Raw genomic sequence first — 25,161 nt, forward strand, 5'->3', positions numbered from 1 at the left:
TCGATCTAGCTATGTATGTCCGTCCGTCCGTCTGTCCGTCTGTCCATGTTAATTTGTAATCACTCTACAGGTCGCAATTATGGCCCGATGTTCACGAAATTTAGAATGGAGGTGGGACTGGGGTCAGAATAGAACCCTATTTCTTTTGGAGATGATCGCCAAATGTTTAGGGGTTGAAATGGACCAAATACTGAAAAAATGTCGGATTTTGCAGTAGCTATACAGGTCGCAATTATAGACCAATCGACGCGGAATTTCGCATGTAGCTAGAGTTTAGGGCGGGGAAGAAGCCTACCAATTTGGATGGTCTTCGGATAATATTTAGCGGGTAAAATAGACCATATATTTTGTGTTGAAAAAATTCAAAATTTTTCATTAAACCGCGAATATTTTAAATCCCGGCGAAATCACAAAGCCATGACAATGTTACTTCTGATCTTTACATTGATGTTAACATCCAACAAAAGAATATATGCTTGAAAAATCTCTTATATGTCGAGAACGGCTGAACTGATTTCGACAGTTCTCATTAATTCAGGATGGCCTCTTGGCTGGAAAGAAAAAACGTCTAAAAAAATCTCATAAAAATATCTCTCTAAAGATGAAAATATTGATTTTGTAAAATTTTCTCATATTTTTTAAATTTTGTCATATTTTTGGCATATTTTCATTTTGAATTAAACATTTGGTAATATTTTTACAGCTAACAAAACTAAGTAGTTAGAATATCAGGATATCATATACAGATCTCATTTATGGCCCGATCCTTACGAAATTTTACATGGGGATAAGATGAGGGTCAGAATAGATGCCTACTCTTTTTGGAGATGATCGTTGTATATTTAGGGGTTGAAATGGACCAAAAAACTGCAAAATTGTCAGCAGGTAGTAATTATCGCCCGATCCTCACGCACATTTGAATGGGGGTTACCGCACATTGCAAAAGCCAAGCAGTTTCGGATGGCCATCCATAAATATTCAATGTGTGAAATAGTTTGCCAACTTTTTTAGACAAAATGCGAAAATGTCTTTTTGGAGAATTCACAAATACAGGAAAGACGCACTTTTGACTATTTCGTTAACGCCGATTTCGTTGAAGAATATAGTCAAATGCCTGTATCTCATATAGATGCGTTTCAGTCAAAAACCAATAATAAATGTTAATCTTTTGCCACTTCTGAGAGATTATAGGTCTTTGGGAAATATTGGTTCCAGATCTAGGAAGACCATTTACGTGCAACATCTACCAATAAATTGGAAATGAGCAAATTATTTTAAGTTGCTATTATTCGAAAATAAGAGAACGAAACCTGATGGTTTTCTTTTATTATTTGTCACGATATCTTGTGGAATTCTTTCGAGTATCTCGCCTATATAAACTGTATCGTTTATTATAGTGTTGTAGGGTATTCAACGGTCGGCCCCGCTCGACTGTAGCCTTTGCTTACTTGTTTTTTTTCAGTGTTGGTTTTTCCCGATTTTAGAATTTTTGCAATGAGATAGCCTTTTTTCGTGATTTTTTAGCGATTTTAAAAAAGTAATTAAAATATTGACTTTTTTGTTCATAGCTTATTATCTTTTGAAATTATATTATTCGTATAATTCCACTTATCCAAAAAATACATAAAAAATAACAGTTTTGTGCATTGTCGCTTTATACTCCCCAAAAAGACTACACATCATATAAGAATTAAAAAAATACAAATGCACATTCGAAAATAGCAAGTCAAAATGGATAAAAATCATGCAATATATAACATTATTATTGTACTTTCCAAAAGTCAAAATGAAAATAATTTACGCAATTTGTTTGGATTATATACTTTTTGCCATGAGACAATTCCGAATTTGTCTGAATTAAAATCAGATAAGCGATTCTTGAGTTATAAGCGTAGTAACTAACACAACTTTCTCTTAATTCATATTGATATATTTAGATTAAAAAGTAGGCGTGGTTAGTTCCTTAGCCCCCAAATAAATACTTAGGGTTGGATGCGTAGTCAACAGTATCTCGTGTAATTTAGATAAATCGAAATAGTGTGCGTAAAAGTGGGCGTGGGCAATATTTTTTTCTTTAAAAACCCTAACTCGGGGTATGACGAACGTTTGTATAAAAAATTATGCAAATCGGTTCAGCCGTTCTCAACTGATTACCAACGAACAACAATTGATTTCTATATATATATATATATATATATATATAGATAGATATTGGTCGAGATTTTTCACACAAAACTTAGACCTTTTCGTTTATCTACATAGTGTGTAGTTTCTACATGCAACAAAATAACAAAATAAACTGCCACAACTTGATTGAAGGGTTAAATAAACAATGATGCTGAGCGAACTCGATTGAACATCAAAAACAGTTTTGATTCCTTATTTCAAATCAAGTGTTCGTTCAACTCATGTTGCTGAACACATCAAACGCTCTCGAACACTCATCTTTGATTTTAAGTGAAGTGGTTCAAACTGAGTATTCGATGCGGTGTGAAAACGGTAATTTCATTCAGATCAAACCAAACGACTGCATCAACAAAAATCATGTAAAAAACCGATGATTGCAATTTCTCATATTCGTTGCAGCCCACTGATACTCCTTAACTAATATCCTCTATGCATGTGTGTGCAAAGTGACTAAAACTAAACCGGGATTTAAAGTTGAAGCTATAATCCTCCTCTAACTCTACACATCTTCAAGACTCTGTCCCTGTTCTTATACCCACCACCATAGTATGGAGGGTATATCAAGTTTGTCATTCCGTTTGTAACACCTCGAAATATACATTTTAGACCCCACAAAGTATATATATTCTTGATCAGCATAAAATTCTATGTCGATTTAGATATGTCCGTCCATCTGTCCGTCTATCCGTCTGTGGAAATCACTCTAGTTTTTGAGCGAAATGAAGTGGGTCGATAAAAATTTTACCCAAATGTGTTTTATGTCTGCTGGAATTTTAATATTGAAAATGGGCCATGTAGGTCCACGATAGCCCCCATATAACAGTTCCTCCCTATTTTCGGTATTTTGGTATTTTTAAATTTGAATATGGTAATAACTTATGACATATGGCATGTCCACGTCGTCGTATAGACCCTAATATAACGGTCACATTCGGTATTTCTAAGATTTTAACAGAATTTTTAACGGATTTTATTTTTTTGAAAATTGCCAAATTCGTTCCAAATGACCCGGCCGAACTTACCTCTTTTTTACTTGTTCATTGTTGTTATTCTAGTAGTGTTGACCTTCCAAACATCTATACACTAGTTCCAAAGCTGTTTCCAAATCGTTTGATCTATCTTTATCCGAGCGTTTAGTTTTAAACAACAAACCAACGAGTAAGTTCATAAGTCCACGTTGTGGCGTAGGGTACTACACAAAACTTGGCAAAGATTTTACAAACCGTTATAAAACAAAAAAAAGCCTACCTGTATTTTTAATTTGCCTACAACAAACAGTTACATCCAGTCATTTCTATATTCAACATGTTCGACAAGAGGTGCATAAGTTTTCTCATATTTTTCGCAAGCTTCCAACAATTGTTTTGTGAAGTTAATAGAACTACTGCAATGTCGCAGAAGACATCAAGATTTTTCCAAGAAAACTGTCGGTGTCTATCGCAATGGCAATGTGAGTGCTGTGCCAAAGTTGACAATAACCGATTTAATATTCACCAAAAATGTAAGATAATACGTGCAAAATTCGACTCCATTAAATACTTGAATAATGCAATTTCATGTTGGTCATTATGTTCTCATAATTTTTCCGATTTTTTTAATTTTTTTTTACTTTTTATAAAAATATATTTGATTTTAGTGTGTGCCGACTGGCTGGTATTTTCCGAATCGTGGAATATACGAGCAAATGTACGCCTCAACAATAACGTTTTGTATACAAATACGTTTTCCGCCTGGAGAATACCACCGTTTTGTGTTCCCATCTGGCCGGCGATTGCCCTGACGGGATGTTTACAAATACACAGTGTTGGCCAGCATGAGCTGAACACCCTGCACGCATGTGGCAATGTAACCATCAATTTCATAAGTTTTAATATGTTCAATTGGTCTGTTGGATGTATGGACGTCGGAACGGGCGGAATACAATTGGTGGAGCCCAATCATGAATTTTCAAATTCAACGACAACTGAAAAACCACCAGAAATCGAATTGGAGACGAGTGATTCATTGGCTTAAGTTAAAGTTATTTAATAAGATAATAATAACAAATAAATAAATTACTAAATATGTGCTGATTTTTTTATTTTCTATTTTAATACGGTTGCTTACTACTTAAACAAGTTAGAGCGATAGTTTCAGTCCAGACAGTTGTGGTTAACTATTATCATTGTTCTTATATTTATAAACCAGACCTGCGAAATACAGTCTCGAAGTCGAGCGGCAGCACTCATGGCAATAGAAAAAAATAAAACGAGCAATTTCCTTTTTCAGTTTCGCTCGAATAAGAGAAATCATGCTTTCCTCGGTAAGGATTTGGAGCAAAATTCGTTCGAAAAACGAGCTGATTCTATTCTTGCCGAGCACTCCTTTAGTTTTTGCCATGTCGCTGTTGTATTTCTATGTACGTGTATTTTCTCAACAGCAGCCAACGAAACAAGACCAAACTCGTTGAAAACATTTCAACAAAGCATATGATAATATCGTTGCTTTTGTCAACAAAATCCACCGTCCATGCTTCTCCTTGTTTTCTCTCTTCCCCTACAGTTCACATCAACATGGAAGCCTCACACACACGCGCACACTCAAATCGGCAAACAAATAATGTTTTCCACTCGTAAAGCAAACTCTCACTCTATTTCGAGCGATTCGGCTCCCGCTCTTATTGTTCAAACAGGAGAGTTAAGGCCTTACCGGTTCGACAGCAAAATAAAATGCTGCAAGGCCTATCAAGCAGGACTAAAATATATTCACTCTGACTCCGTCTCAGAAGTCATGGATCAATATGAATTCTGTACTCGGAGACCATCCCCTCCCATCGAAGCTGAAGAGCGGCCCCAACAAGCGCGAGTAGTTTTTACTAAATTACGATCCGGATGGTGCAACCGTCTCAATTCGAATTGGGCCCGGGTTGACAGCAATGTGCAGAATACCTGCCCAGCATGTAGTACAGGTCCATATGACACGCTATACCTATCTCAATGCCCATACAAACCTACTCAACTAAATCTAGTATCGTTGGTGACCTTCTTGAGGCTGGACTTAGGCAAAATGATAAAGCAGTTTGCTCGCTCGCGACGTTTTAGTCCCGAGTGAAAATGAACAAATCTGTGCTCTGTTCTTAACCAGTTAGGAAGTGTTCGGTTGGTATTCCAACAGACATATACTCTCAGCACATAACCACATGTTTATATATATCCTCGGACCTAAATATGCCATCTGTACACTAGATCGAATGTTTTAGTAATAATGAGTTAAGAGTTATAATTCTTGGCAAGTAAAAAGGCTGTTATGTTCGGCCGGGCCGAACCTTTAATACCCTCCACCATTTGCAAGGAATATCCATCGAATATCAGGTATTATAGTTACGGGGCTATACAAAAACGTGGACTTTCACACCCTATTATCTGGCAATGAACTCCAAATACCAAGTTTGAGTTATTTCCGCTGAAAAGTGTCACTAAAATCATCCAAATGCCGAATATAGTATATATAGTAATGCCGAATATAGTGAGGTCCCATATATGGGGGCTATACGAAGACGTGAATCTGCAAAAAAATTTTCTTTATAGTAAGTAGTACCCATTGCGAAATCCAAATTCAAAATTTGATATTATTTCGGTGAAAAGTGAAACGAAAATCGCCGAAATACGCAATATAGGGAGGTATCATTATATGTGGGTTATACTTAGACATAGACCAATACAAAATACCGAATATCAGGACGTACAATTATATGGAGGCTATACCTAAACTGGGATCTGTATGGATAGTTCTTTGCAACAATGTTTCTTACATATGGAGAAGAAAACCTCCAATTTGCAGCAAATTCTGTTCCAAAATATGTCTAAAACAGCCGAAATACCTTAAATCTGGCGATACAATTACATGGTGGCTACATCAAAACGTGGACGTATATGTCCCATTTCAAATACAGATAGAGAAACGGACGCATATGACTAAATCGACATAAAATTTTATGCTGAACATATCTATACTTTGTGGGGTCTAAAATGCTTATTTCGATAAGGTACAAACGGAATGACAAACTTGGTATATGAAGGATATAGTATGGTGAAGAGTATAAAAATGTTAGGATGTTACAATAAATAACATTCTCAGGCGGAAAATGTTGATCTTTTGATTTAATACTTTTTTATATTCCTCCTGCCCTAGGTCTGACATAAATATAACCACAGAGCAATTTTGAAAATGTGAATGTTTTTTCTTTAATTTTACAATTTTTGAACTTTTACAGGGGAGATACAAGCATTGTCCAAATTTGCACTTGACCTAAGTCTTATCTACATATCACAGTGTGTAAAGTCCGCTTTAATCTGCAAAAGACCATGATGGTTTATATTACATTTAAAATTCCTAAAGATTTTCGCCACAATTACTCCAATAATAATAATAATAATAGATACCAGAAATAAAACATCCCAAACCACCCTCCCAATTCCAAATATAACAAAAAGGTTTACAGTGCTACTAAAAATTAAAAATGTTTTAATTTTATTTTCGTACAATGTTTAACTAATTAATATTTTACACAATGATCGAAAAATACTGTGACAGACAATATAGGCTGGCTTTATTTCTTTGCATTTTTATAGTCAAAATCATATCTACAATTAGACAACATTAAAAGCATGTTGATTGAAAAGTCAAATTAAAACAACGATGAAGCAAAATGAGCTCATGTTGGCGATTGATAAGCGGACACCTTCATCACCTCAAAACCAAACGCAAGAAACTTCAAAGCAAATACAAATATACAAAAACACAATATACGTTAGAGCGAACAAATACAGCAGTATTAAAAGAAAAAAGATAAATACATTTAAAATGAATAAGTTATCTGTAAATTCGGTAAGTAAGTTAAAGTTAGTTATCCGGCTCATCTATCTTCAAACACACACTTTAATAAGTTGAAGCAAGTAAGTTTACGTACATTTCGAAAAGATTTAAGAGATAAAAAATATTCAACAAAGACAAACACGAATGCATTTTAATGCATACAATTTAGAATGAATTACAATATAATAGGTTAGTTGGCGTTTCCTTGGCCAACGCATTTAGTCTGCTATTGCCGTGTACGGTAGGCTGCTGTGTTTCGGTTTTGTTTTATTAATAAAAACCTTAATGGCTCCATTGAAATCGGCACTAATCATCACGTAACCGCAACCCTTTTTATGTTGTTCAACCAAAGGATCTGGCTGGTTGTTGGTTTGCTACAAATACAAAGAAAGAGCGTTTATATTTTGATAAAAGCGAAATAAAGATTTACAAAAGCTACCTTTTCATTGGATATTTCATCTGGTTCTGGTTTAATAATGGCTTCAGGATGTGGAGCAAATATTGCACAAGTCACAGTGGCATTGTGGGCCTTAATACCTTCCCAAAAGTCACTTCTATCACGACGTACCTAATAATGTAATAATATGAATGTAAATAACAATAAAATTGTGTCTACTTCACTTACCGAACTCAATTTTGAATAATCATGATTGGTCTTCCATATATAGATGCACTGATTTTCCGATCCAGCTATTATATATTTACCATCATGACTAAACGAGGCCTTTATTTGCGATGATGCATTCAGATAGCCCTTGTATTTACACGACAAATTCAAATCTCTCAAATCGTACAGCCTCACTCTACTGTCATTCGAGGTTACAAGAATTTTATCTTCGCCCGGCATTGGTTCTATGCCACTTATTTTGCGACCAATGCGATTTTTACCACGCGTCGAACGTACGTGAATTTGTGTGTGATATTTTAATTGATCGGTGTTATAGAAGATACAACGACCATCATAGGAACCAACAACAGCAAACTGGCCATTCTGACAGAAATTGGCGGCTGTGATTAGTTTTGTCTGTCCATCCACTTCGTTCCACAGGGCCACCTTTTTGTCGGGTATATTCCACAAACGCAACTTACCATCCAAACTACCACTGAGAAAATATCGATCATCGCGTGGATGGAATGCAATTGCTGTAACAAAGTCAATATGTTGAAAGCAACATAGGCACTCCTTACGCGATATATGCCACAGTCTGACTGTTTTGTCCATTGAACTGGAGAGTATGAAATAATTCTTCGACCACGAGACATCCAAAAGATCTGAAGTATGGCCATTGTAGGTACAAAACGATTTCGGCATAAATGGGCCGGTACATTTCTCTGCAGCAGTGGCCATAGCAATGGCATCTTCAGCCGATTGTTGTGATACCAACGACTCTTGCGAAGGAGTTGGTGAGGACTTTTGATCGGCATTGTATTTAGTTCGCATATCCTTAAAGACATAAATAGCTTGTTGTTATATATAAGTGTTTTGCTTTTAATCTTTCTCAACTTTACCTGGAAGAAAGGATATGCATCTTTAAGAACCCAGATACGAAGTACTTTATCTTGTCCAGCAGTTGCCAATAAACGACCACATGAACTGAACTTCATACACCAAACTGCGCCTGTATGCTCGCCAGATAAGTCCTAGAAAAACAATTCAATTATTTAAATGTCTCTGCATTTTTTCGCAGCATTATTCGATGCAGAAGTTACATATTGAGTGCGAGTGATTCCATTCTTGATCATTTGCGTAAACCAATATTATTCAAATCGTGTGTACTTAAACTATCAAGAACAGAATTTCTCAAACCTGACATAAAACTAAGCTATAGAAGCTAAAATTATAAAACGACTATCACGACTAATCTTGTCAATCGTATGAAATATATTAAAAACATACCTGTACATGTTGTAGTTTTGTAAATTCATACGGCCCTTTGTTGGTCGACGAAGCTTTTATCTTAATATTCTGCTCAGGATTCATAACATCGACAATATCAGCCACATCTTCTTTGTGTCGTGCATGAGACACTTCCGACGCAAGCGATTTTGCCTTATCAACAGTTTTACGCATTGTTGAACCGAAAAATCGTTTTATTTTGGCTGTTTTCTTTTTCAGACGACTGCCATCTTCGGCCTCGCCCTCATCCTCCTCCTGTGGCTGACCTTCACTGCTCGGCGGTATACCTATGACACTCTCATCGTCGGATTCCTTTTGTGTTACCTCCAAATGTGATGTCAACTTGAGAATATGCAAAGACAATGGATTCCATCCTTCGGGTACAGGTGGTGGCTTCACTTCAGACAATGGTATTGTAACACCAGTCTCTAAATTCGTCACTGGCACTTGTTCAAGTATCTCAATATCTGATAATTGCTTACCCGAATTAGTTCTTATGCGCACATCAATATTCATCTGTTTTAGAACATCTTCATCGCCAGCAGATTTTCGGCGTTCCTTATCGCCACTGGACCTGTATACCAATGAAGGATATCTGAAATAAATTTCAAATGTGTTAACCATATTGGTTTCAGCAATATTTCAACATACAAAGCAAAGGTTTGTATTTTTATTTGGAATTAACCACATCACAGAAGAGTTCAAATTTTAATGTTTATTATAAACGAAATCATTTTTTATTGGATGATAGATAATACGTTTACACATGTGTCGATGTTAAACTACTTTAGCTAAATGAACTTTAGATTGAAACAAATACTGTTCATTATATTTACAATTCAGTTCCCATTGAATAAAAAATATTTGATCTTCAAAAAAAATATATATTTTAACATCTTTATAGCCTGGTGTTTGTTAGGAATTCTATAATCTACATGAGGCACATCTTAAAATATTAGGCGTTTAGAAGAGACAATAGACATGAGTTTTAGTGATCTCCAACATGGTCGATTCTGTAAGATTAGGTCAAGAACTGTCACCAAGTTAGACTACTATTTAAAAAGTGTAAGTAAGTGTCACAACGCAGCTTTATGTGTATATTTAATCATGTCAAAACAAATACAAGCCCTTTGAAAGGCTTTCATTATGCAAGGTTATCAACCACATGTTTATACCCTCCACCATTTGGGTGGGGTAGGGTATATTAACTTTGCCATACCTTCCAATATTCCGTATTTTGATGATTTTAGCGAAATTTTACTGGAATTGATTTAAATTTCGTATCTGAAGTTCGTAATTGGTACTATAACATATAACAGTACCTCCCTATATTCGGTATTTTGATTATATTAGCGGAATTATTCGCCATAATTATTTAAATTTCATAATATCAGGGACATTATTCACCTGAATTGTTTCAAATGGTTTCAAAGTTCGGAATCTTTTTTTGTTTCATTTAAACAACTAAATATTTTGCGATCATCTCCAAAAGCAAGAGGCCCCTCTCTAAATTTAGACTCATCTATATGATTTGCTTGTCTACGATATTTGGCTATATTTGTCAACGAAATCGGCCTTTTGGTGTATTTTGGATATCGACTGTAAGTTATTTTCAGCGTTTCGGTAGAATGGAAATGTTAGTATTTTTTCACACAAAAGTAATGGTCCATTCAACCCGCTGTCCTAAACTTAAACTTCATGAGAGATTTCGTGTCCTTTGGTTTCCATTTATGACCATTATAACAGCTGCAAAATCAAGAACATTTTTAACTGTTAGGCCATTTTAACCCCCAAATATATTGCGGACATCTTTGAAAACAATAGGCCTAGCCCTTCTGAGCCTAACCCTACCCCTGTGAAAATCTTTGTGAGGATCGGACGATAATTGCAATCTGTATATAATAACCCCAATGACCATCAAAATTGGAAGACTTCTGCCCAGCCCTCTAACCCCATGCTAACTTCCGCGTCGATTGGTCTATAATTGCAACCTGTAAAACAACTGCAAAATCTGTACAATTTTCAATATTTTTGGTTCATTTCAGCTAGCAAACTTATAGTGTTGTAGGATATAAAAACGCGAGTAAAAGTTATATGAAGTATCGTCAATCCCAAAGCCAAACATAGTTCTCTCCTCGTTATAATGACTAAAATCCATTAAAGTTATCCCTATGACATATTTGTTCTATTTTACAAAGTGCTCGCAATATTTTCGTTATTAGACTACATCATTTCACTGTTAACGTCTGAAGAAATGGCCACTAAAATGAGAACTGAATCATAATTACCCAATTTTTATAATGATTGCAATGAAACAACAATAGGTTTAGCTCTAATGTAAATATTGTAAAAATAATAAAAAGACAACACCAACTTGATTCGTAAACACCACGGCTTATTTACTAACGTTGTCAATCTATAAACAATGAAAATATCGAATAGATTGCTGTAAACAAAACAAAATAATACATATGTACTTGTATTTGTTGCTAAAGTTCATTTGTTAAAGGAAAAACTAAAATGTTGTTGTTACTTGCTATGCTAAAGGTTTGGAATGTTCCAAAATAGTGTTTTCAATGCCTTAGTTATCTATCTCTAGTGAATACGAAATACTTTTTATATACATTTTATTGCACAAGATTTGAAAACAGTCACTAATTGTAATTTACCCAAATCGTAAAACAATATTGCAATTCATTCCACTGAAATCTTTTCAAAAAAATGAAATCGGACGATATGGATAGTATGGAATTAGGTAATCATAAACAGGGACCAGTAGGTCCAATTTTTTTACAGACAATCAAACATTTCTGCACTCTAACTCGCTTACTCTCAATTCGTTCAAAATATTGCCATAATTAAGCTAAGTCATTTAAGATGTTAGCACTATATGACCCCCTCCATAGTAGGGTCAATGGTCGTAAAAACTAATTTTTTGAAAATGTTTCCGTAGTAGCTACTCATAATTACACAAATATCCCCATATTTGCAAGTAACAACTAAAACGATGTAAGCACAAAGTTTTTCTGTATAAACAAATTTAAACTTAAAATATCAGTACGAAGTAATCACTTTTTAAACATTTACTCACCTTGTTGCACTTCCTAAGCTATTCGATCCAGTTCCTAACTTGGGTCTAGGAGTATTATCATTAAATATACGTTCAATACGTTCAATTTCCTCTTGTGTGGGACCTTCAGCCTTATTCGATTGATCATCTCGCGGTTTGACCACATAGCCACCTTGGGTAGCTTTATAGATATTTAAACTTTGTGAAGGGTCGATGGAACTGTAGAGGGACACATTTACAATTTATTTTTATTGTCAAAAAAAAAATAAATAAATCAAATACACTTACCTTACACGGCCAGGGGCCGAATTACTTTTTGATGAATTAGACGGACTAGGTTTGGAATAAACAGAGGTGGAGCTATTACCCAGTGAATGAGAAATACGATTAATAGAACCACCTATGGCCGCTGTAGTCACCGGACGTGCATTGCATGTTGATATTTGACTTAGGGAAGTGCCTGATGCAGATACAACGGTGTTGCTGGACACATTGCCGGACGAACAGGCCGAGGAAACATTACCGCCTAAGGCACTAAGACCACCTAATGTCATTGGCATTGTAGCTGATGTGGTTATACCATTGCCACCACCAGTGCCTGCACTTAGTGCGCCAGAAGCCCCACTGCAACTACCACCGGACATACTATTCTGCAAGGAACTAGTTTCATTCCAGCTCTTTTCAATTTCCTTCACCAAATCGTCTCGTAGTCTCTGCTGAACATCTCTAACGCTCTTCACAGATCGAGTGTCGCTGTCGGTATCAGTATCTGGTGCCTGCAATCGCATGCCCTCATTCATATTAAAATGTTCGGATGAACTTGACGACCCCTTTTTCGATTTCTTCTTGCGTCGCGGTGGTGCTATGGGACCACTTGAGGTTATTGAATCGGTAGTTTTGGAATGGGCCAATTTAGTGCTAGCAATAACATCGGGCTCCTGAAGGGTAACGGGTTTATCAAATGCCGATGTCACGGTCTCAGACATTGAAGTCGTAGCGGCATTTGACGGCACAGATGCTCGACTACTGCTAGCTTCTATGGGACCTGGTGGTACACTTGCAGATTTTATGCTACTAATGGTTGACGATGAACCACTGTGTGTCAGCTGAGTTTGTTGCAAACGTTGCTGTTGCTGAGCAATCTGCTGCTGAAGTTGTTGCTGTTGCTGACTGCTGCTTGTATTTGCAAAATATTCACGGTCAATGCTCATAGAAGACGGATCTATGCTTCCAGCCAAAATTCGACCCACTCGTCCCAACGATGTCATGCTCTGTACACTCATGGCATCTTTTTCGACCACCTTAAAAGGGTGAGTGGGCCGATTTGCAAATACCCCATCTGTGGAGCTGTTCTATTTATACAAATTGGAATCAGAAGAAAAAGAACATGGGAACGAATGGAGAAAAAGAAAATTAAAGATAATTAAAATTTATGTTCGACTAGTTAATATAGGTACCTGAGAATCAGGTGTTAAAGTATTTCCCGGATTATCGTCTTCATCGTTTTGCATGCACTGACGCAATTCATCAAAACGCTGTCTACCATACTGTTACAACAATTGGATGTTTGTGGATTTTTATACGATTTTGGAAATGTCGATGGACAAATTATATCACGATTGAAGACAATCACAAGGTGAATGGTGTACATGAAAAAAAAAATAATCAAAGGAATAATCAATGTGTATACACAGAAAGATTTAATTACATACAAAAACAGCAAACAAAAAATCGTAAAGGTATAATTTTGGTGATAAATATAGCAGAGACTAAAAAACATGTGGCGGCAGGACTTGATTGATTTGTGAACATAATCAAGGTTTAACAAACGATCGGGCAGAATAATTTATTTTGATTAGAATCGAAACTTTTAAAACGAACATTAAAAAATTGTTATATTATAACATATCATTTAAATTTTTAGAATTTGATTTCAAATTAATTTTTAATTCGCAAATTTCCATTCCCAATTCCAATTAGCACGGTTTGTTTTTCGACATTTTGCATGCGCAATTCGAATGATACCAGTTTGTAATTGGGTTAATTTTCCTTGAAATTAGAATTACTCCATTGTAATATATTAATCTTATCCATATAATCGACCATATAATTACTATTTAACAATTCAAATGAAAATTTTCGAATTAAGAGAAAAAAATTAGTTAACAAATATTACAGTACGGCTGGGACTAACTGTAATACCCTACACTTCAATTATATGCAGCAGAATTTTTTAAGCTATGTGCGTCGCAGAGGCCGAAAATGGCTCGTGAGCTGAACATATTGCAATATTCCATTCGACAAAAATATTGAAAAATGAACTCTGGTAAAGCCATTGAAATTCCAAAAAGTTCAAAAAATGATGGTGAGGGCCGCCATAACAGCCGATTATGTCTCTCCGCTCGTATTAATCGACCGTGGCATCAGAATATTCTGGAGGTCGTATTAAAGCCTTGGGCACGCAAACATTTTGGCCGCAGACCTTGGATATTCCAACAGGACTCAGCACCATCGCACCCACCCAAGAATGGTTACAGAATGAGGTTCCTCGCTTCATTTCCAGCGGACAATGTCAACCAAAATCTCCGGATCTGGAGTATTTTGGAAGGCAAGGTTGGCACTAAAAAATACCAAAGTGTCGATCACCTCAAGCAATCCCTTCGCCGGGAATGAACGCTCGGGCAGCGTGTGGCGGTTTGAAGACCATAATTCGTGCCAAAGTTGACCAATTCGAACAAATCTAAACTTATCCTAAAATTTGATGATATTTCCGACCTGTTTTACTTTCATTCAATAAAATTTAAAAAAAGTAAAAATTATGTCGTTTGACTTTGTTGCAGTTTTTTTATCTCACCCTGTATATATGTGCTGTTTTCAAACAAAAACCTATGATTCCACCCATCTAATGTTGTCCGATGATCATCCAAAATTTAAGGCTTCTGGCTGTCGTAAATTCAAAAATTAAGAGTAGTCGTTAATAGAAGCTTTTGGAACCGTCATTGTTAACTTTCCTTTTTTAGTTAGTTTGTTTAATGTTTAATTTTAAATAAGACTTTTAAGATTAAGGGTATTTAATTAATTAAGAGTAGTCATGTATAGAAATTTTTGAAACCGTCCATGGGCCTATAGGCTTGGTTACTGTACACATTGAAAATAAATAAAAATAAAAAAAATATCCAAAAAACACGGCTTTGGTTCATTTCAACCTCTGAATATTTTGCGACCATCTCCAAACATAATTTTTATTCTGAAGCTTACTCTTACTCCGTTCATAGTCACGTAAGGATGGGGACATAATTGCAACATGGAAAATATGATGATTTCTATCCTAGGTGATGGGTCTACGATCAATTTTACTTATAATACCGTCGCAACATATTTTTGTTGAGTATAAAAATTCAATAATAAATTACTGCTATTCTTAAAATATGATATTTAAGGTATATCCATACGACTAGTTTAGACCTATGATAGATGGTATGTTAATATAATCCCCTTTGTACTTCAACATAATAGTTTACTTTTTTGAAGTCAAGACAATTCCATATTTAAAATTTATGATCGGTTTCCTTTTAAAACAAATTAATTCAATGTGTATATAAGTTTAGTTATTCAAAAATTGGGACCGGTACGTTTTGCATGAAATGAATTGTTTTGTTTCAAAACTGCAAAAATGTTAAAAATTTACTACGATAACCAATTTTCCCTTTATATATCGAAAATTAGTAGATTCTTGCAGGCAAATATTTCTATATATAAACATTAAAAAATTATGCATATCGAAAAACGATGCCGATTTCCGGTTTCACAAAACTTAGTCTGTTATATTTTTAAATCGAAACTTATGAATCTTGTATAAGTTGTATGTTTTGAAGGAAGCAATATTGTTTGTTAACTATTACACAATAGCCACTATTTAAATATACGACAAAACTTTGGAAACTTATTGTGCTACATCTCTACCCATAGCTGCATCTTATTTATGAATGTTAAAATCTCTACGTCATATGTTGTTTTGCAAATTGTTGTTATTACTTACAGTGGCCTGCACTGGCTTTGGTTCTACGAAAACTTCTTGCTTGTTACCGCGGGCACTCAAACTACTGCTGGGACTACTGGTGGCTGGTGTAACTGCTCCTATGGGTGTGGCATCGCTGTCCGAAGAGGCTTGTACTCTAACAGCTGGATCAGGATATATAAATTCTTGCGGAGTTTGTGTTGCGTCAATAATGGACTTGCGGCTGAAACATTCAATTAACAGATCTTGTTATTGTTATTTTTCTTTAATCATTTTAAACTTCGTATATCTGTGCAAGTTGCTGTTGGCAACATTATTAAATCACAATCACAGAAGTGCGTATATACATCATTTGAAGGTAATTAAATAAATTGACACACATTCATACCCTCACTAAATCACTCAGGCATGAAAAAAATAGATGTGTGATGTCGCACAATGATTCTATTACTTTGTCACAATCATAATCATTACCTTAATGTTGACAGACGATTAGGTGTGGAGTCCTCTGCATCGAAAAACTCCTCCGAGCTGTCCGAGTCGGTGCTGGGTCTACTCATCTCCACTCGGGTGTACGAGTCTACTTATCGTATTGAAAATTATAATTTGCCACTTTTTCTCTGTTAGAAAAATGCATTTGTTTAACGAAACTGTAGGGTTTCTCTATTTATTTTGCTAATTTTTTACATATGCTTCTTCTTCATGACTCTTTTTGGTTTTACGTCATTGTTTCATTCTGCAAAAACAACAGCAAACCCAAATCTACACTCTTGAATTTTAATTGAATGTGAATATAGTGAGTATAATCCTCGTATTTATATATTTTTCTTAATTTTTGCGAGTAAATAAACGACAATTCCAATTTTTAATAAAAAGAAGACTTCTTTCGTGAATTTATGTTGTAGAAGTTAATGATTGTCGATTTAATTCGAATACAAAGAAATCGATTACAGTTCATAAACAACAACAGGCAATCATCGATAGCGATCGATTGTAAGCTAAATATCGCTTAAGGGCAAAGGCAACTTCCCAATTTTAGGTAAATTTGTTATTACATATAAGTCTTTCAGATTAGCGGCCTGCTTCACAATAATGGAAGAAAGTATTGCTCTGTCCCAGAACTTCACGAATGCGGACAATTTTAAATACGATTACCTACTTTTCTTCTATGATGTAGAAAAACATTTTGTAGTCTTACAATTTTTACATATGATCTTTTTGTGTCTACTACAGAAAGCTCTTATATAGAAAATGTCAGACTACACATATGCGCTGTTCAAGAACCTGCAAAATTCATGCATTTCATTCATGTCTCGCGCTTTATAGCTCATCTCAAAAATGAAAAAAATAAATATAAGGCAGCTAATAATAAAAATATACCCTCCACCATTTGGAAGGAACTTGAAAATTGTCGAAAAATCCGTCAAAAAATAACTGCCTAAATGAAAACAGTTATATGGAGGCTATATCAAGATATGGTTCTGCTAACTCCGAACTTCAAATACGAAATCTTAAACAATTCCGATGTCGGTAAAATCATCAAAATATCGAATAAAGGGAGGTACCGTTATATGTGGGATATACGAAGACATGGACCTGCATAGACAATTTGTTCCCACAGCTTGTATTACCCATTACGAATTTCAAATACAAAATATGAAACAATTCTGTTTTTTTTTTGTCGGACTTTTTAGATTCAACAAGTATATATAGTTTATTTAATATATTTCCTCACACGATTTAAAATGTTCAAAAGAATGAAATGCCTGGCTATTCTTTTAAAAATATGATCGAAACCTTTTACTTTTGAAATTCCATTGAAAATTCATTATTGATTTTGAAAATTCTTTGTTTTTATTTTTAGAAACAATAGAGACAGACATACTGATACTCTGTTCCAGAGCCTACATGAACCTACAAGTTTACAGTTACTTTGATATAGTGAAGGAAAACCTCGTAGGAACATGACATTGAAAGTCGGTTAAACACCTATTATCGATTTATATTTCGATTGCGATTGATGATCAATATACCTTCGATGTCATACTTAAGCATTTCATATGCCATATATTTGTTTTGAGAAAAACTAATTTCAAAGTTTACTGCATTTATGCAAAACATACAAATCTACTAGTTATATTAACTGGAAAATACTTCAAATATAAGTCAGAGAGTGGATATCACTAGAACTAGAGCAGATATTGCAAAACTAACCGGAAATTAAGAATATTTCAAAATGTCAAAATTGGTGTACGGAACATTTAAGAGTGACACCGACGATATGTTTACTTTTTAAGCCCACGTTTGTTTTGTTTTGATTTTAATTCGTAACAATTTGCACTATTCTACCTAATAGGACCGATACACTTTGTTAATTTGGAATAATATCAAAATGAGTGGGGCAGAAAAAGGCAATCATAATTATGAAAAATCCTTACACACCGTTGAAGAAAAACAAAACAACATCGATAATTTCATCAAATTTCAAATGCACCAAGTCAATAATGCAGATTTAAATGTGAATGCCTTACAGCAAGCAGTGACTACTGTCAGCATCGACGATCTCTTTGAAATACTGGAAAAGAATTTTGAATCGTATCGAAACATTTCAAATTTAAAGAATTTATTGCCATTTATACACTTTAGTCTTCGTCGTTATGTTCATAAAGACCATAGCAATTTCGATATTGGACTATGTCTTTATGCTTTTTATAAAACACACAAGGAAACCGAACAAGACTTAATGATAGTGGTTCAAATAATTCACCAGTTTCTATATTCTCTGAATGTATATGACAGCAACGAAACAAATGTAGCTGCAAAGGTATGTAAATGCATTATTTTAGAACCATTATATTATCAATTTTTATATACTGACTTACATCGCTCAAACTATGCTCTTATACTATAATGTAGATTTTGGTATGGATATAGATACAATAAAATCTAATATAATTTTGTCTTTAAACGATCAATAGATTTCATCTAGATAATTGTATTTTTAACCGGCTGATGAGGTTATTTTCTGTAGCTGGAATTACTAACGCTTGCTGATAACTCATCATGATGCGGATCATGCTGTGTACGTGATCCCTACGCCCTCGGTCGGCAGGGGTGGGAAATGAGTGGCGTTGGGAACGTTCGAATATCTTTAAATAGCTATATAGACTAAGAATTCGTGTAGTTTTAATACAAAAACCCAGCCTCATTATTGAATAAACATTTGCAACCCTACATCAATCCAAATGAAATACCCGTAATATACAATTAATTTATGACTTTATAAAAATGTTGTTCTAGTAACCAAATTTTTCAATATTTCTACCATGGTTAATTCCTTTATTTTTATTAATGACGTACCCAACAATTTTGTTTGTAATTTCAGGTTTTTGTGGATCTAGCAAAACAATTGCCAACAACAGTTGACAGAAAACTTGTGGCGAACATTATAGCGTGTCTTCATTTGTATAGAAAAATGCACAAAGACAATTCCGGATTGATCCAAATCATTTTGACTGATCTTCTCGAATGTTTAAAGACAATTTCAGTTCATCGAAAGACACACGTCGATATTCTAATGCAACTATTTGATGATTTTTGTGCCATCAATTCGGATTTATACTGTGAACCTGTTGTTATAGCAACAATACAGACCTTATTAAAATCTAGCCAAAGGGAAGAGCGAAAATCTGCCTATTGCTTACTTAAGAAAATGATCTTATTTTTTATAAAATCACAGAAAGAAAAGGGTATACTACTTTCTTCCGATTATTGGCAGAACATAGAACGACATTGGTTGATATATGCAACGATATTGGAGAATTTGGAAGAGAATCAGTCCCATTTGATATTGCCATCATTGGATAATCTTAAAGATGTTATAAACGGCAAACTACTACAGTCATCATGGATGGATATATTATTTGTCAGAATTCTTAGTCATACCAATAGTTTGGTTATACGTTGGTCAATAGAGTACTTTTTAACCACATTTACCTCCTCCGAACTGAATAGTCATGTTTTGAGACAATTTCTGGAAGTTTGCAATTCTAATATGCTGTACAATTGCGAAGGTTATTTTCTTAAAAGAGAAAAATTTTCGAAATTTTTACAAGGTGATTTGACCAATGTCTATGAGTTGATAGGTGAGATTAATTGGAAAGCAGTGCCGTTACATAATTTACTGACGGTTTTAAAGAGCTACAATAACGAATCTGTTCGTGGAGTTACATACGATCAGGTAATAAAAATTGCTGCTAGAATACGTGCCCTACAAGATTACCACATTCGACAGTCGGCACTGGCAATTGCTAATGAGATTTTCGATGGAATCATAGAAAAAATGAATATGCGGGAATACGTTAACTATGTAGAGGCTCTTTGCAACCCCACGGACAAATGCAATGTCTTTGAGAAGCTATATTCAAAAGTGGACACCGTGGAGAGCAATGAAACGGCTAGATTATTCGACGGACGTTTTTATGAAATATTGCTCACAAATAGTCCCTATTATATGGACAAAGAATTTATAACTTTCCTCAAAAAACTACCAATTGCAATGCATGGTTGGCTGAAATATCTACCATTTCATTTGTATTTTGGATATGATGGGAGCCTTAAAGAATTTACCGACCTATACAACATAAAGATAGAAGATTACAACGAACTGAAACTCCCTTGTAACACTGCCGATAGGAACGAATATGATCAACATCTCCTGTCCGCCATATCATTCTACGTCCGTAATTTAAAATCGTTAGACAACGTAAGTGAGGATACCTTTAGAATCATTTTTAATCATAAATTAACGTGGAATATAATTGAACGCTTATCCAACCTGCTCATGGAAACCCAAAGAAGTTTGAGCACTTGGGTCATATCTAATTTAGTTGATCAAATTTTACCATTAGAGGGTGAATTCGCAATGTAAGTCATTGTTGGGAATTTCCAATAAAGCATCAAATAATGACAATAATAAACTTTATTCAGTAGACCACTGGGGATCGGGTTACTAAGATATTTAGAGAGGAAAGGCTGCCTTAAGGAATACTTAACGTGTTTAATTGAAAAACGTCCCTCCTTAATATTTTATTCTCAAACCTGCGTTCTAGGAAATCCAATTTTTGAGTCGTGGAATTATGGCTGTGACGATATTAAGAAGGGGGATTCCAGGTATGTTCCGAACACTTGGCCACCATTACACAATTTGTATTCAAAACTATTTTCCATGTAATTAATACTCTTTGCAGAATTGAGGAATCATATCGAGCGACATTTTTGGAAAGGCCTATTAATACAATGAGAAATCTCTGGCTTTACCAAATAAATACGTTTGGCGGTGAAGACTATATTTTACATTTAGTAAATCAACACAAACTTATTTCGAAAAAGAAACCGCGATATTTTGCAAATTCCTATGAACACCGCCTGAAAATAAGAATAGCTTTAGGTCTTGCTAATGCCAATAAAGATATTTCTTTCATCTCTGATGATTTGATGGACTCGTTGTGGTCAATTCTGTTGGACGAAAATAATCAATTAAATATCAGTTACTTTTATGAGTACATAGTGGGAACCCTAGGACCAAGTAAGGACGAATTTCTCAAGAAATTAAAGGCGGTAGGTGCACCTGAATCGCAATACAATAGCAATTCTTACCTTTGTGTATGATTTCAGGCACATAGCTTAACATCAAGTCAGCAGGTGTCAATTTTGTCAGCACTATTTACATTTAGCATGCGAAATGCCGATCAATTAAACCATGAGGACAAAAACACAGTTATTACCGATTTGGTGGCACTAACGATGGGTGCTAATTTCCATACACGGCTATTTGCACAGCTGGTTTTATTCAATCTTCTAGCGACGAAAGAATTTCATGAGTAAGATTGACCATATTTTCTTATTTAACGCTCTTTTAATAATGCATTTTCAAACAGAATACCGTATAGATCACAACTAATGAAATCAATAGAAGTAGCAACTCAAGGCAAATTAGAAGAACACTGCAACGACCTACGTCTTTATTTGTACACATTTGATGACGCCTTTGATGCGTGGAACCTAATTATGTATGTGACAAACGCTCCATATGATGAAATTGTTAGAAATTTCAATGACTCGCTTGAAATAGAAGAAAGGATTTCAAAGTGCAAAATAGCGTTCTCAAAGAAAGTCGATCGAAATGTAGAAAATAATTCAGAAAATAATATTGTCTGTAATCAGGTACAAAGAAAAATGAATCCCTCCAAAGAGGTTTTGGAGTCAAGTAATCTAATGGTATACCCAGCGAAACAAACGGATTGTCAGGTATGGTTTCCCTACAATAAATTGTGTAAAAATATTGACAATTTTAATTCCAGATGTTTGTTATTGCAAGTCTTATTGACAAATTACCAAATCTCGGTGGAATAGCTCGCACTTGCGATGTTTTAGGCATAGAAAATCTTGTTATGGATACCAAGAAAGATGTTGAAAAGAATGATTTTAAGAATTTAAGGTAAATTTACCGGCAAAGTTAAAATGTATTGTCAATAATAGTTGTTGTTTTATCTTTGTTTTCACAGTATGACTGCAGAAAAATCTCTTAACATAATGGAAGTTAAAGCAAATGATTTAAGAGATTTCATAATTGAAAAGCAAAGAGAAGGATATGCTGTTGTGGGTGCTGAACAAACATGCAATAGTGAGAATTTTGTAAACTTCAAATTTCCTGAAAAATGCATATTGCTTTTGGGGTAAGTATGTATAATTTGTTGGTGAATTCTTATATCAAAAGCTGAAAAAATGCATAACGAACATTTGTTAAAATAATGCATACTGAGATCTAATGACATCTTTTGTTGTGAATGCCTCATTGTAATAACGGGGCGTAATGGTTGTTCGACTCAACTATAAAGTATTTACTGTATAAAACGAAGTTTTCCTTTCAAAAAGTATAATGCGTTTTGAATGCGAAAAATTCCAATGAGAATTTTTTTTTTACCGCAGTCTGTAAATATCATTCTTTGATTCCTTACAATCCCACTAAATATGTAATCTATTTAAAAATATATTTCATTTTTTTCTTACAGCCATGAAAAGGACGGCATACCCCCTACATTGCTAGGTCTTTTAGATCATGCGGTCGAAATACCCCAATTTGGTCAAGTACGTTCATTAAATGTACATGTAACCGGAGCTTTATTCATGTGGGAATATTGCAAACAGCATTTAGTAAAAAGTTTGTAATCGAAATATATAAGGAATAATAAAAGTGCAATTAAAGTTAAGTTGTTATTAAACTGGGCTTAATTTTTTTTTCGAATTTGAACAGCATCGGGACTTTTGTTCCTAATCTGGATAAATTTATCAAGATTTATAGCGGGTTTGGATTAGGTTTATAAAAATCCGGATTGAGTGCATTTGTAGAAATATTTGCGTAAATGTACAGGGTGAGATGAATAAAAAGTGGCAGCTCATTATATTGTTTACAAGCGTACAAAAGCATTTTGGTGGAAATTTTCCAGAAAAAAAATATATGTGATGGAATTCAAGCGTGATAGTGTGTTTTCTTTATATTTGGCTGGAAAAGTACAAGTGGCTATCGTTAGAGCAATCCAGCATTTAAATGTTAATAAATCTTTTGTGTCTCATACCATCAAAGTGGACGGAAGAAAACAGCAACATCAGCAGAAATGGTTCGAAAAGAAAAGAAGCGACTTGATCGAGATCCGCGTCGCAGTGGCCGAAAAATGGCTCGTGAGCTGAACGTATCGCAATATTCCATTCGCAAATATTGAAAAATGAGCTCGGGGCAAAGTCCTTAAAAATCCAAAAAGTGCAAGAACTTGCACCGCAACAGAAAGAAAATTGACTTAAAAGAGCTAAAGAGTTGCTTCGCTTGGCCGAAAGTGGTGAACTGCCGAATTTGGTTTTCTCCGATGAGAAAACATTCGTTGTCCAGCAGTTTGTAAACAAACAAAATTATTGTGTTTACTTGCCAAAGAGGTCAGCTGAAAATGTGCACCCTCGGTTGGACACCAGAACTCAAGCGCTGGCCATGGTGATGGTGCGGGCCGCCATAAGAACCGATGGTCGCTCTCCGCTCGTATTAATTGACCACATCACAATAAATGCCGAATAATATCACGAAAATATTAAAGGTTTGCGCACGCAAACATTTTGGCCGCAGACCTTGGACATTCCAACAGGACTCAGCACGCGCCACCCAAGAATGGTCACAAAATGAGGTTCCTCGCTTCATTTCCAGCGCACAATGGCCACCAAAATCTCCGGATACCAATCCGTCGGAGTATTTTGTGTATGGAGTATTTTCGGAATCAAGGTTGGCGCTAAAAAATACCAAAGTGTCGATCACCTCAAGCAAGCGCTTCTCCGGGAATGGGCCAAAATACGGCAGAGCAACATTCGGGCAGCATGTGACGGTTTCATTGGCCGTTTGAAGGCCATAATTCGTGCTAAAAGTGACCAATTCGAACAAATCTAAACTTATTCTAAAATTTGATGATATTTCCGAAATTTTTGCTTTTTACTTTGTTGTAGTTTTTTTATCTCACCCTGTATGTGTTGTCTGAAAAATAAAGAAAACTAGTTTTTATATTAGTATTTAATATTATGGCTTAACTCTAGTTTAGTAAAAACTCTTCAATTTTTTCGAAAATTTTTTCAGTGGTAGGTATTTTAACAATGATCCCGGGAAACTATTTTTTTCTTGGGGGACGGACCTGGGACCCCAGATTTTTGACCCGAAAGTCCGGGTTCAAGACCCCGACTAGACCCGGATCCACTTACCCGATATAGACAATATGGGTATCGATTGAAAGCTTATGGAAATACCTATCCAACAAGTGATCACATGATGGGGTAAGATGTTACGGTTCGGAAGTTATAGTCAAATTATCGATTTTTTGGACCCGGATTTTTTATAAAACCCCCAAAAAGTCAAAAAAAGGTCCATTATGGGGGACAACAAAATTGATGCCAAATTATAGCTGACACTTCTACCTTTCCAAAAAGGTTCAATTTGTGCTAATACCTTTACTGAGTCCAGAGATATGGGTCTTTCCATCCGCATAACAATAAAAAAAGGTATATTTTGCGTAAGAATGAAATTCAAAAATCTTTGGTTCGCGT

At 35.0% G+C, this 25,161-nt stretch overlaps 2 protein-coding genes across 5 annotated transcripts; one reads left to right on the plus strand and one right to left on the minus strand.

Moving 5' to 3' along the window:
- Positions 1 to 6,660: 6,660 nt before the first annotated feature.
- Positions 6,661 to 16,951, minus strand: LOC101897999 (WD repeat-containing protein 44). 3 transcript variants are annotated; one of them, XM_005175555.4, is made up of 11 exons: positions 16,501 to 16,951; positions 16,048 to 16,249; positions 13,466 to 13,555; positions 12,297 to 13,360; positions 12,030 to 12,227; positions 9,421 to 9,533; positions 8,939 to 9,366; positions 8,551 to 8,682; positions 7,667 to 8,485; positions 7,481 to 7,609; positions 6,661 to 7,415 (listed from the first exon to the last, which is right to left on the minus strand). In XM_005175555.4, exons 1-11 carry the CDS (start codon positions 16,584 to 16,586, stop codon positions 7,260 to 7,262), a joined length of 3,417 nt encoding a protein of 1,138 aa, XP_005175612.1. In that variant the 5' UTR covers positions 16,587 to 16,951; the 3' UTR covers positions 6,661 to 7,259. The 3 variants fall into 3 exon arrangements, with proteins under 3 accessions (XP_005175612.1, XP_005175611.1, XP_058982551.1); XM_005175554.4 differs by having other exon boundaries at positions 8,939 to 9,533; positions 16,501 to 16,950; XM_059126568.1 differs by lacking the exon at positions 13,466 to 13,555 and having other exon boundaries at positions 8,939 to 9,533.
- Positions 16,952 to 18,080: 1,129 nt separating this feature from the next.
- Positions 18,081 to 23,297, plus strand: LOC101898752 (uncharacterized). 2 transcript variants are annotated; one of them, XM_011294336.3, is made up of 9 exons: positions 18,081 to 18,850; positions 19,412 to 20,952; positions 21,019 to 21,198; positions 21,276 to 21,645; positions 21,703 to 21,908; positions 21,966 to 22,335; positions 22,389 to 22,525; positions 22,593 to 22,763; positions 23,100 to 23,297. In XM_011294336.3, the coding sequence occupies exons 1-9, from the start codon at positions 18,419 to 18,421 to the stop codon at positions 23,254 to 23,256; spliced, it is 3,564 nt and encodes a 1,187-aa protein (XP_011292638.2). In that variant the 5' UTR covers positions 18,081 to 18,418; the 3' UTR covers positions 23,257 to 23,297. The 2 variants fall into 2 exon arrangements, with proteins under 2 accessions (XP_011292638.2, XP_005175617.2); XM_005175560.4 differs by having other exon boundaries at positions 18,082 to 18,850; positions 21,016 to 21,198.
- Positions 23,298 to 25,161: the final 1,864 nt, after the last annotated feature.

This window comes from Musca domestica, unplaced genomic scaffold, assembly GCF_030504385.1.
Source record: "Musca domestica strain aabys unplaced genomic scaffold, Musca_domestica.polishedcontigs.V.1.1 4, whole genome shotgun sequence".
NCBI lineage: Eukaryota > Metazoa > Arthropoda > Insecta > Diptera > Muscidae > Musca > Musca domestica.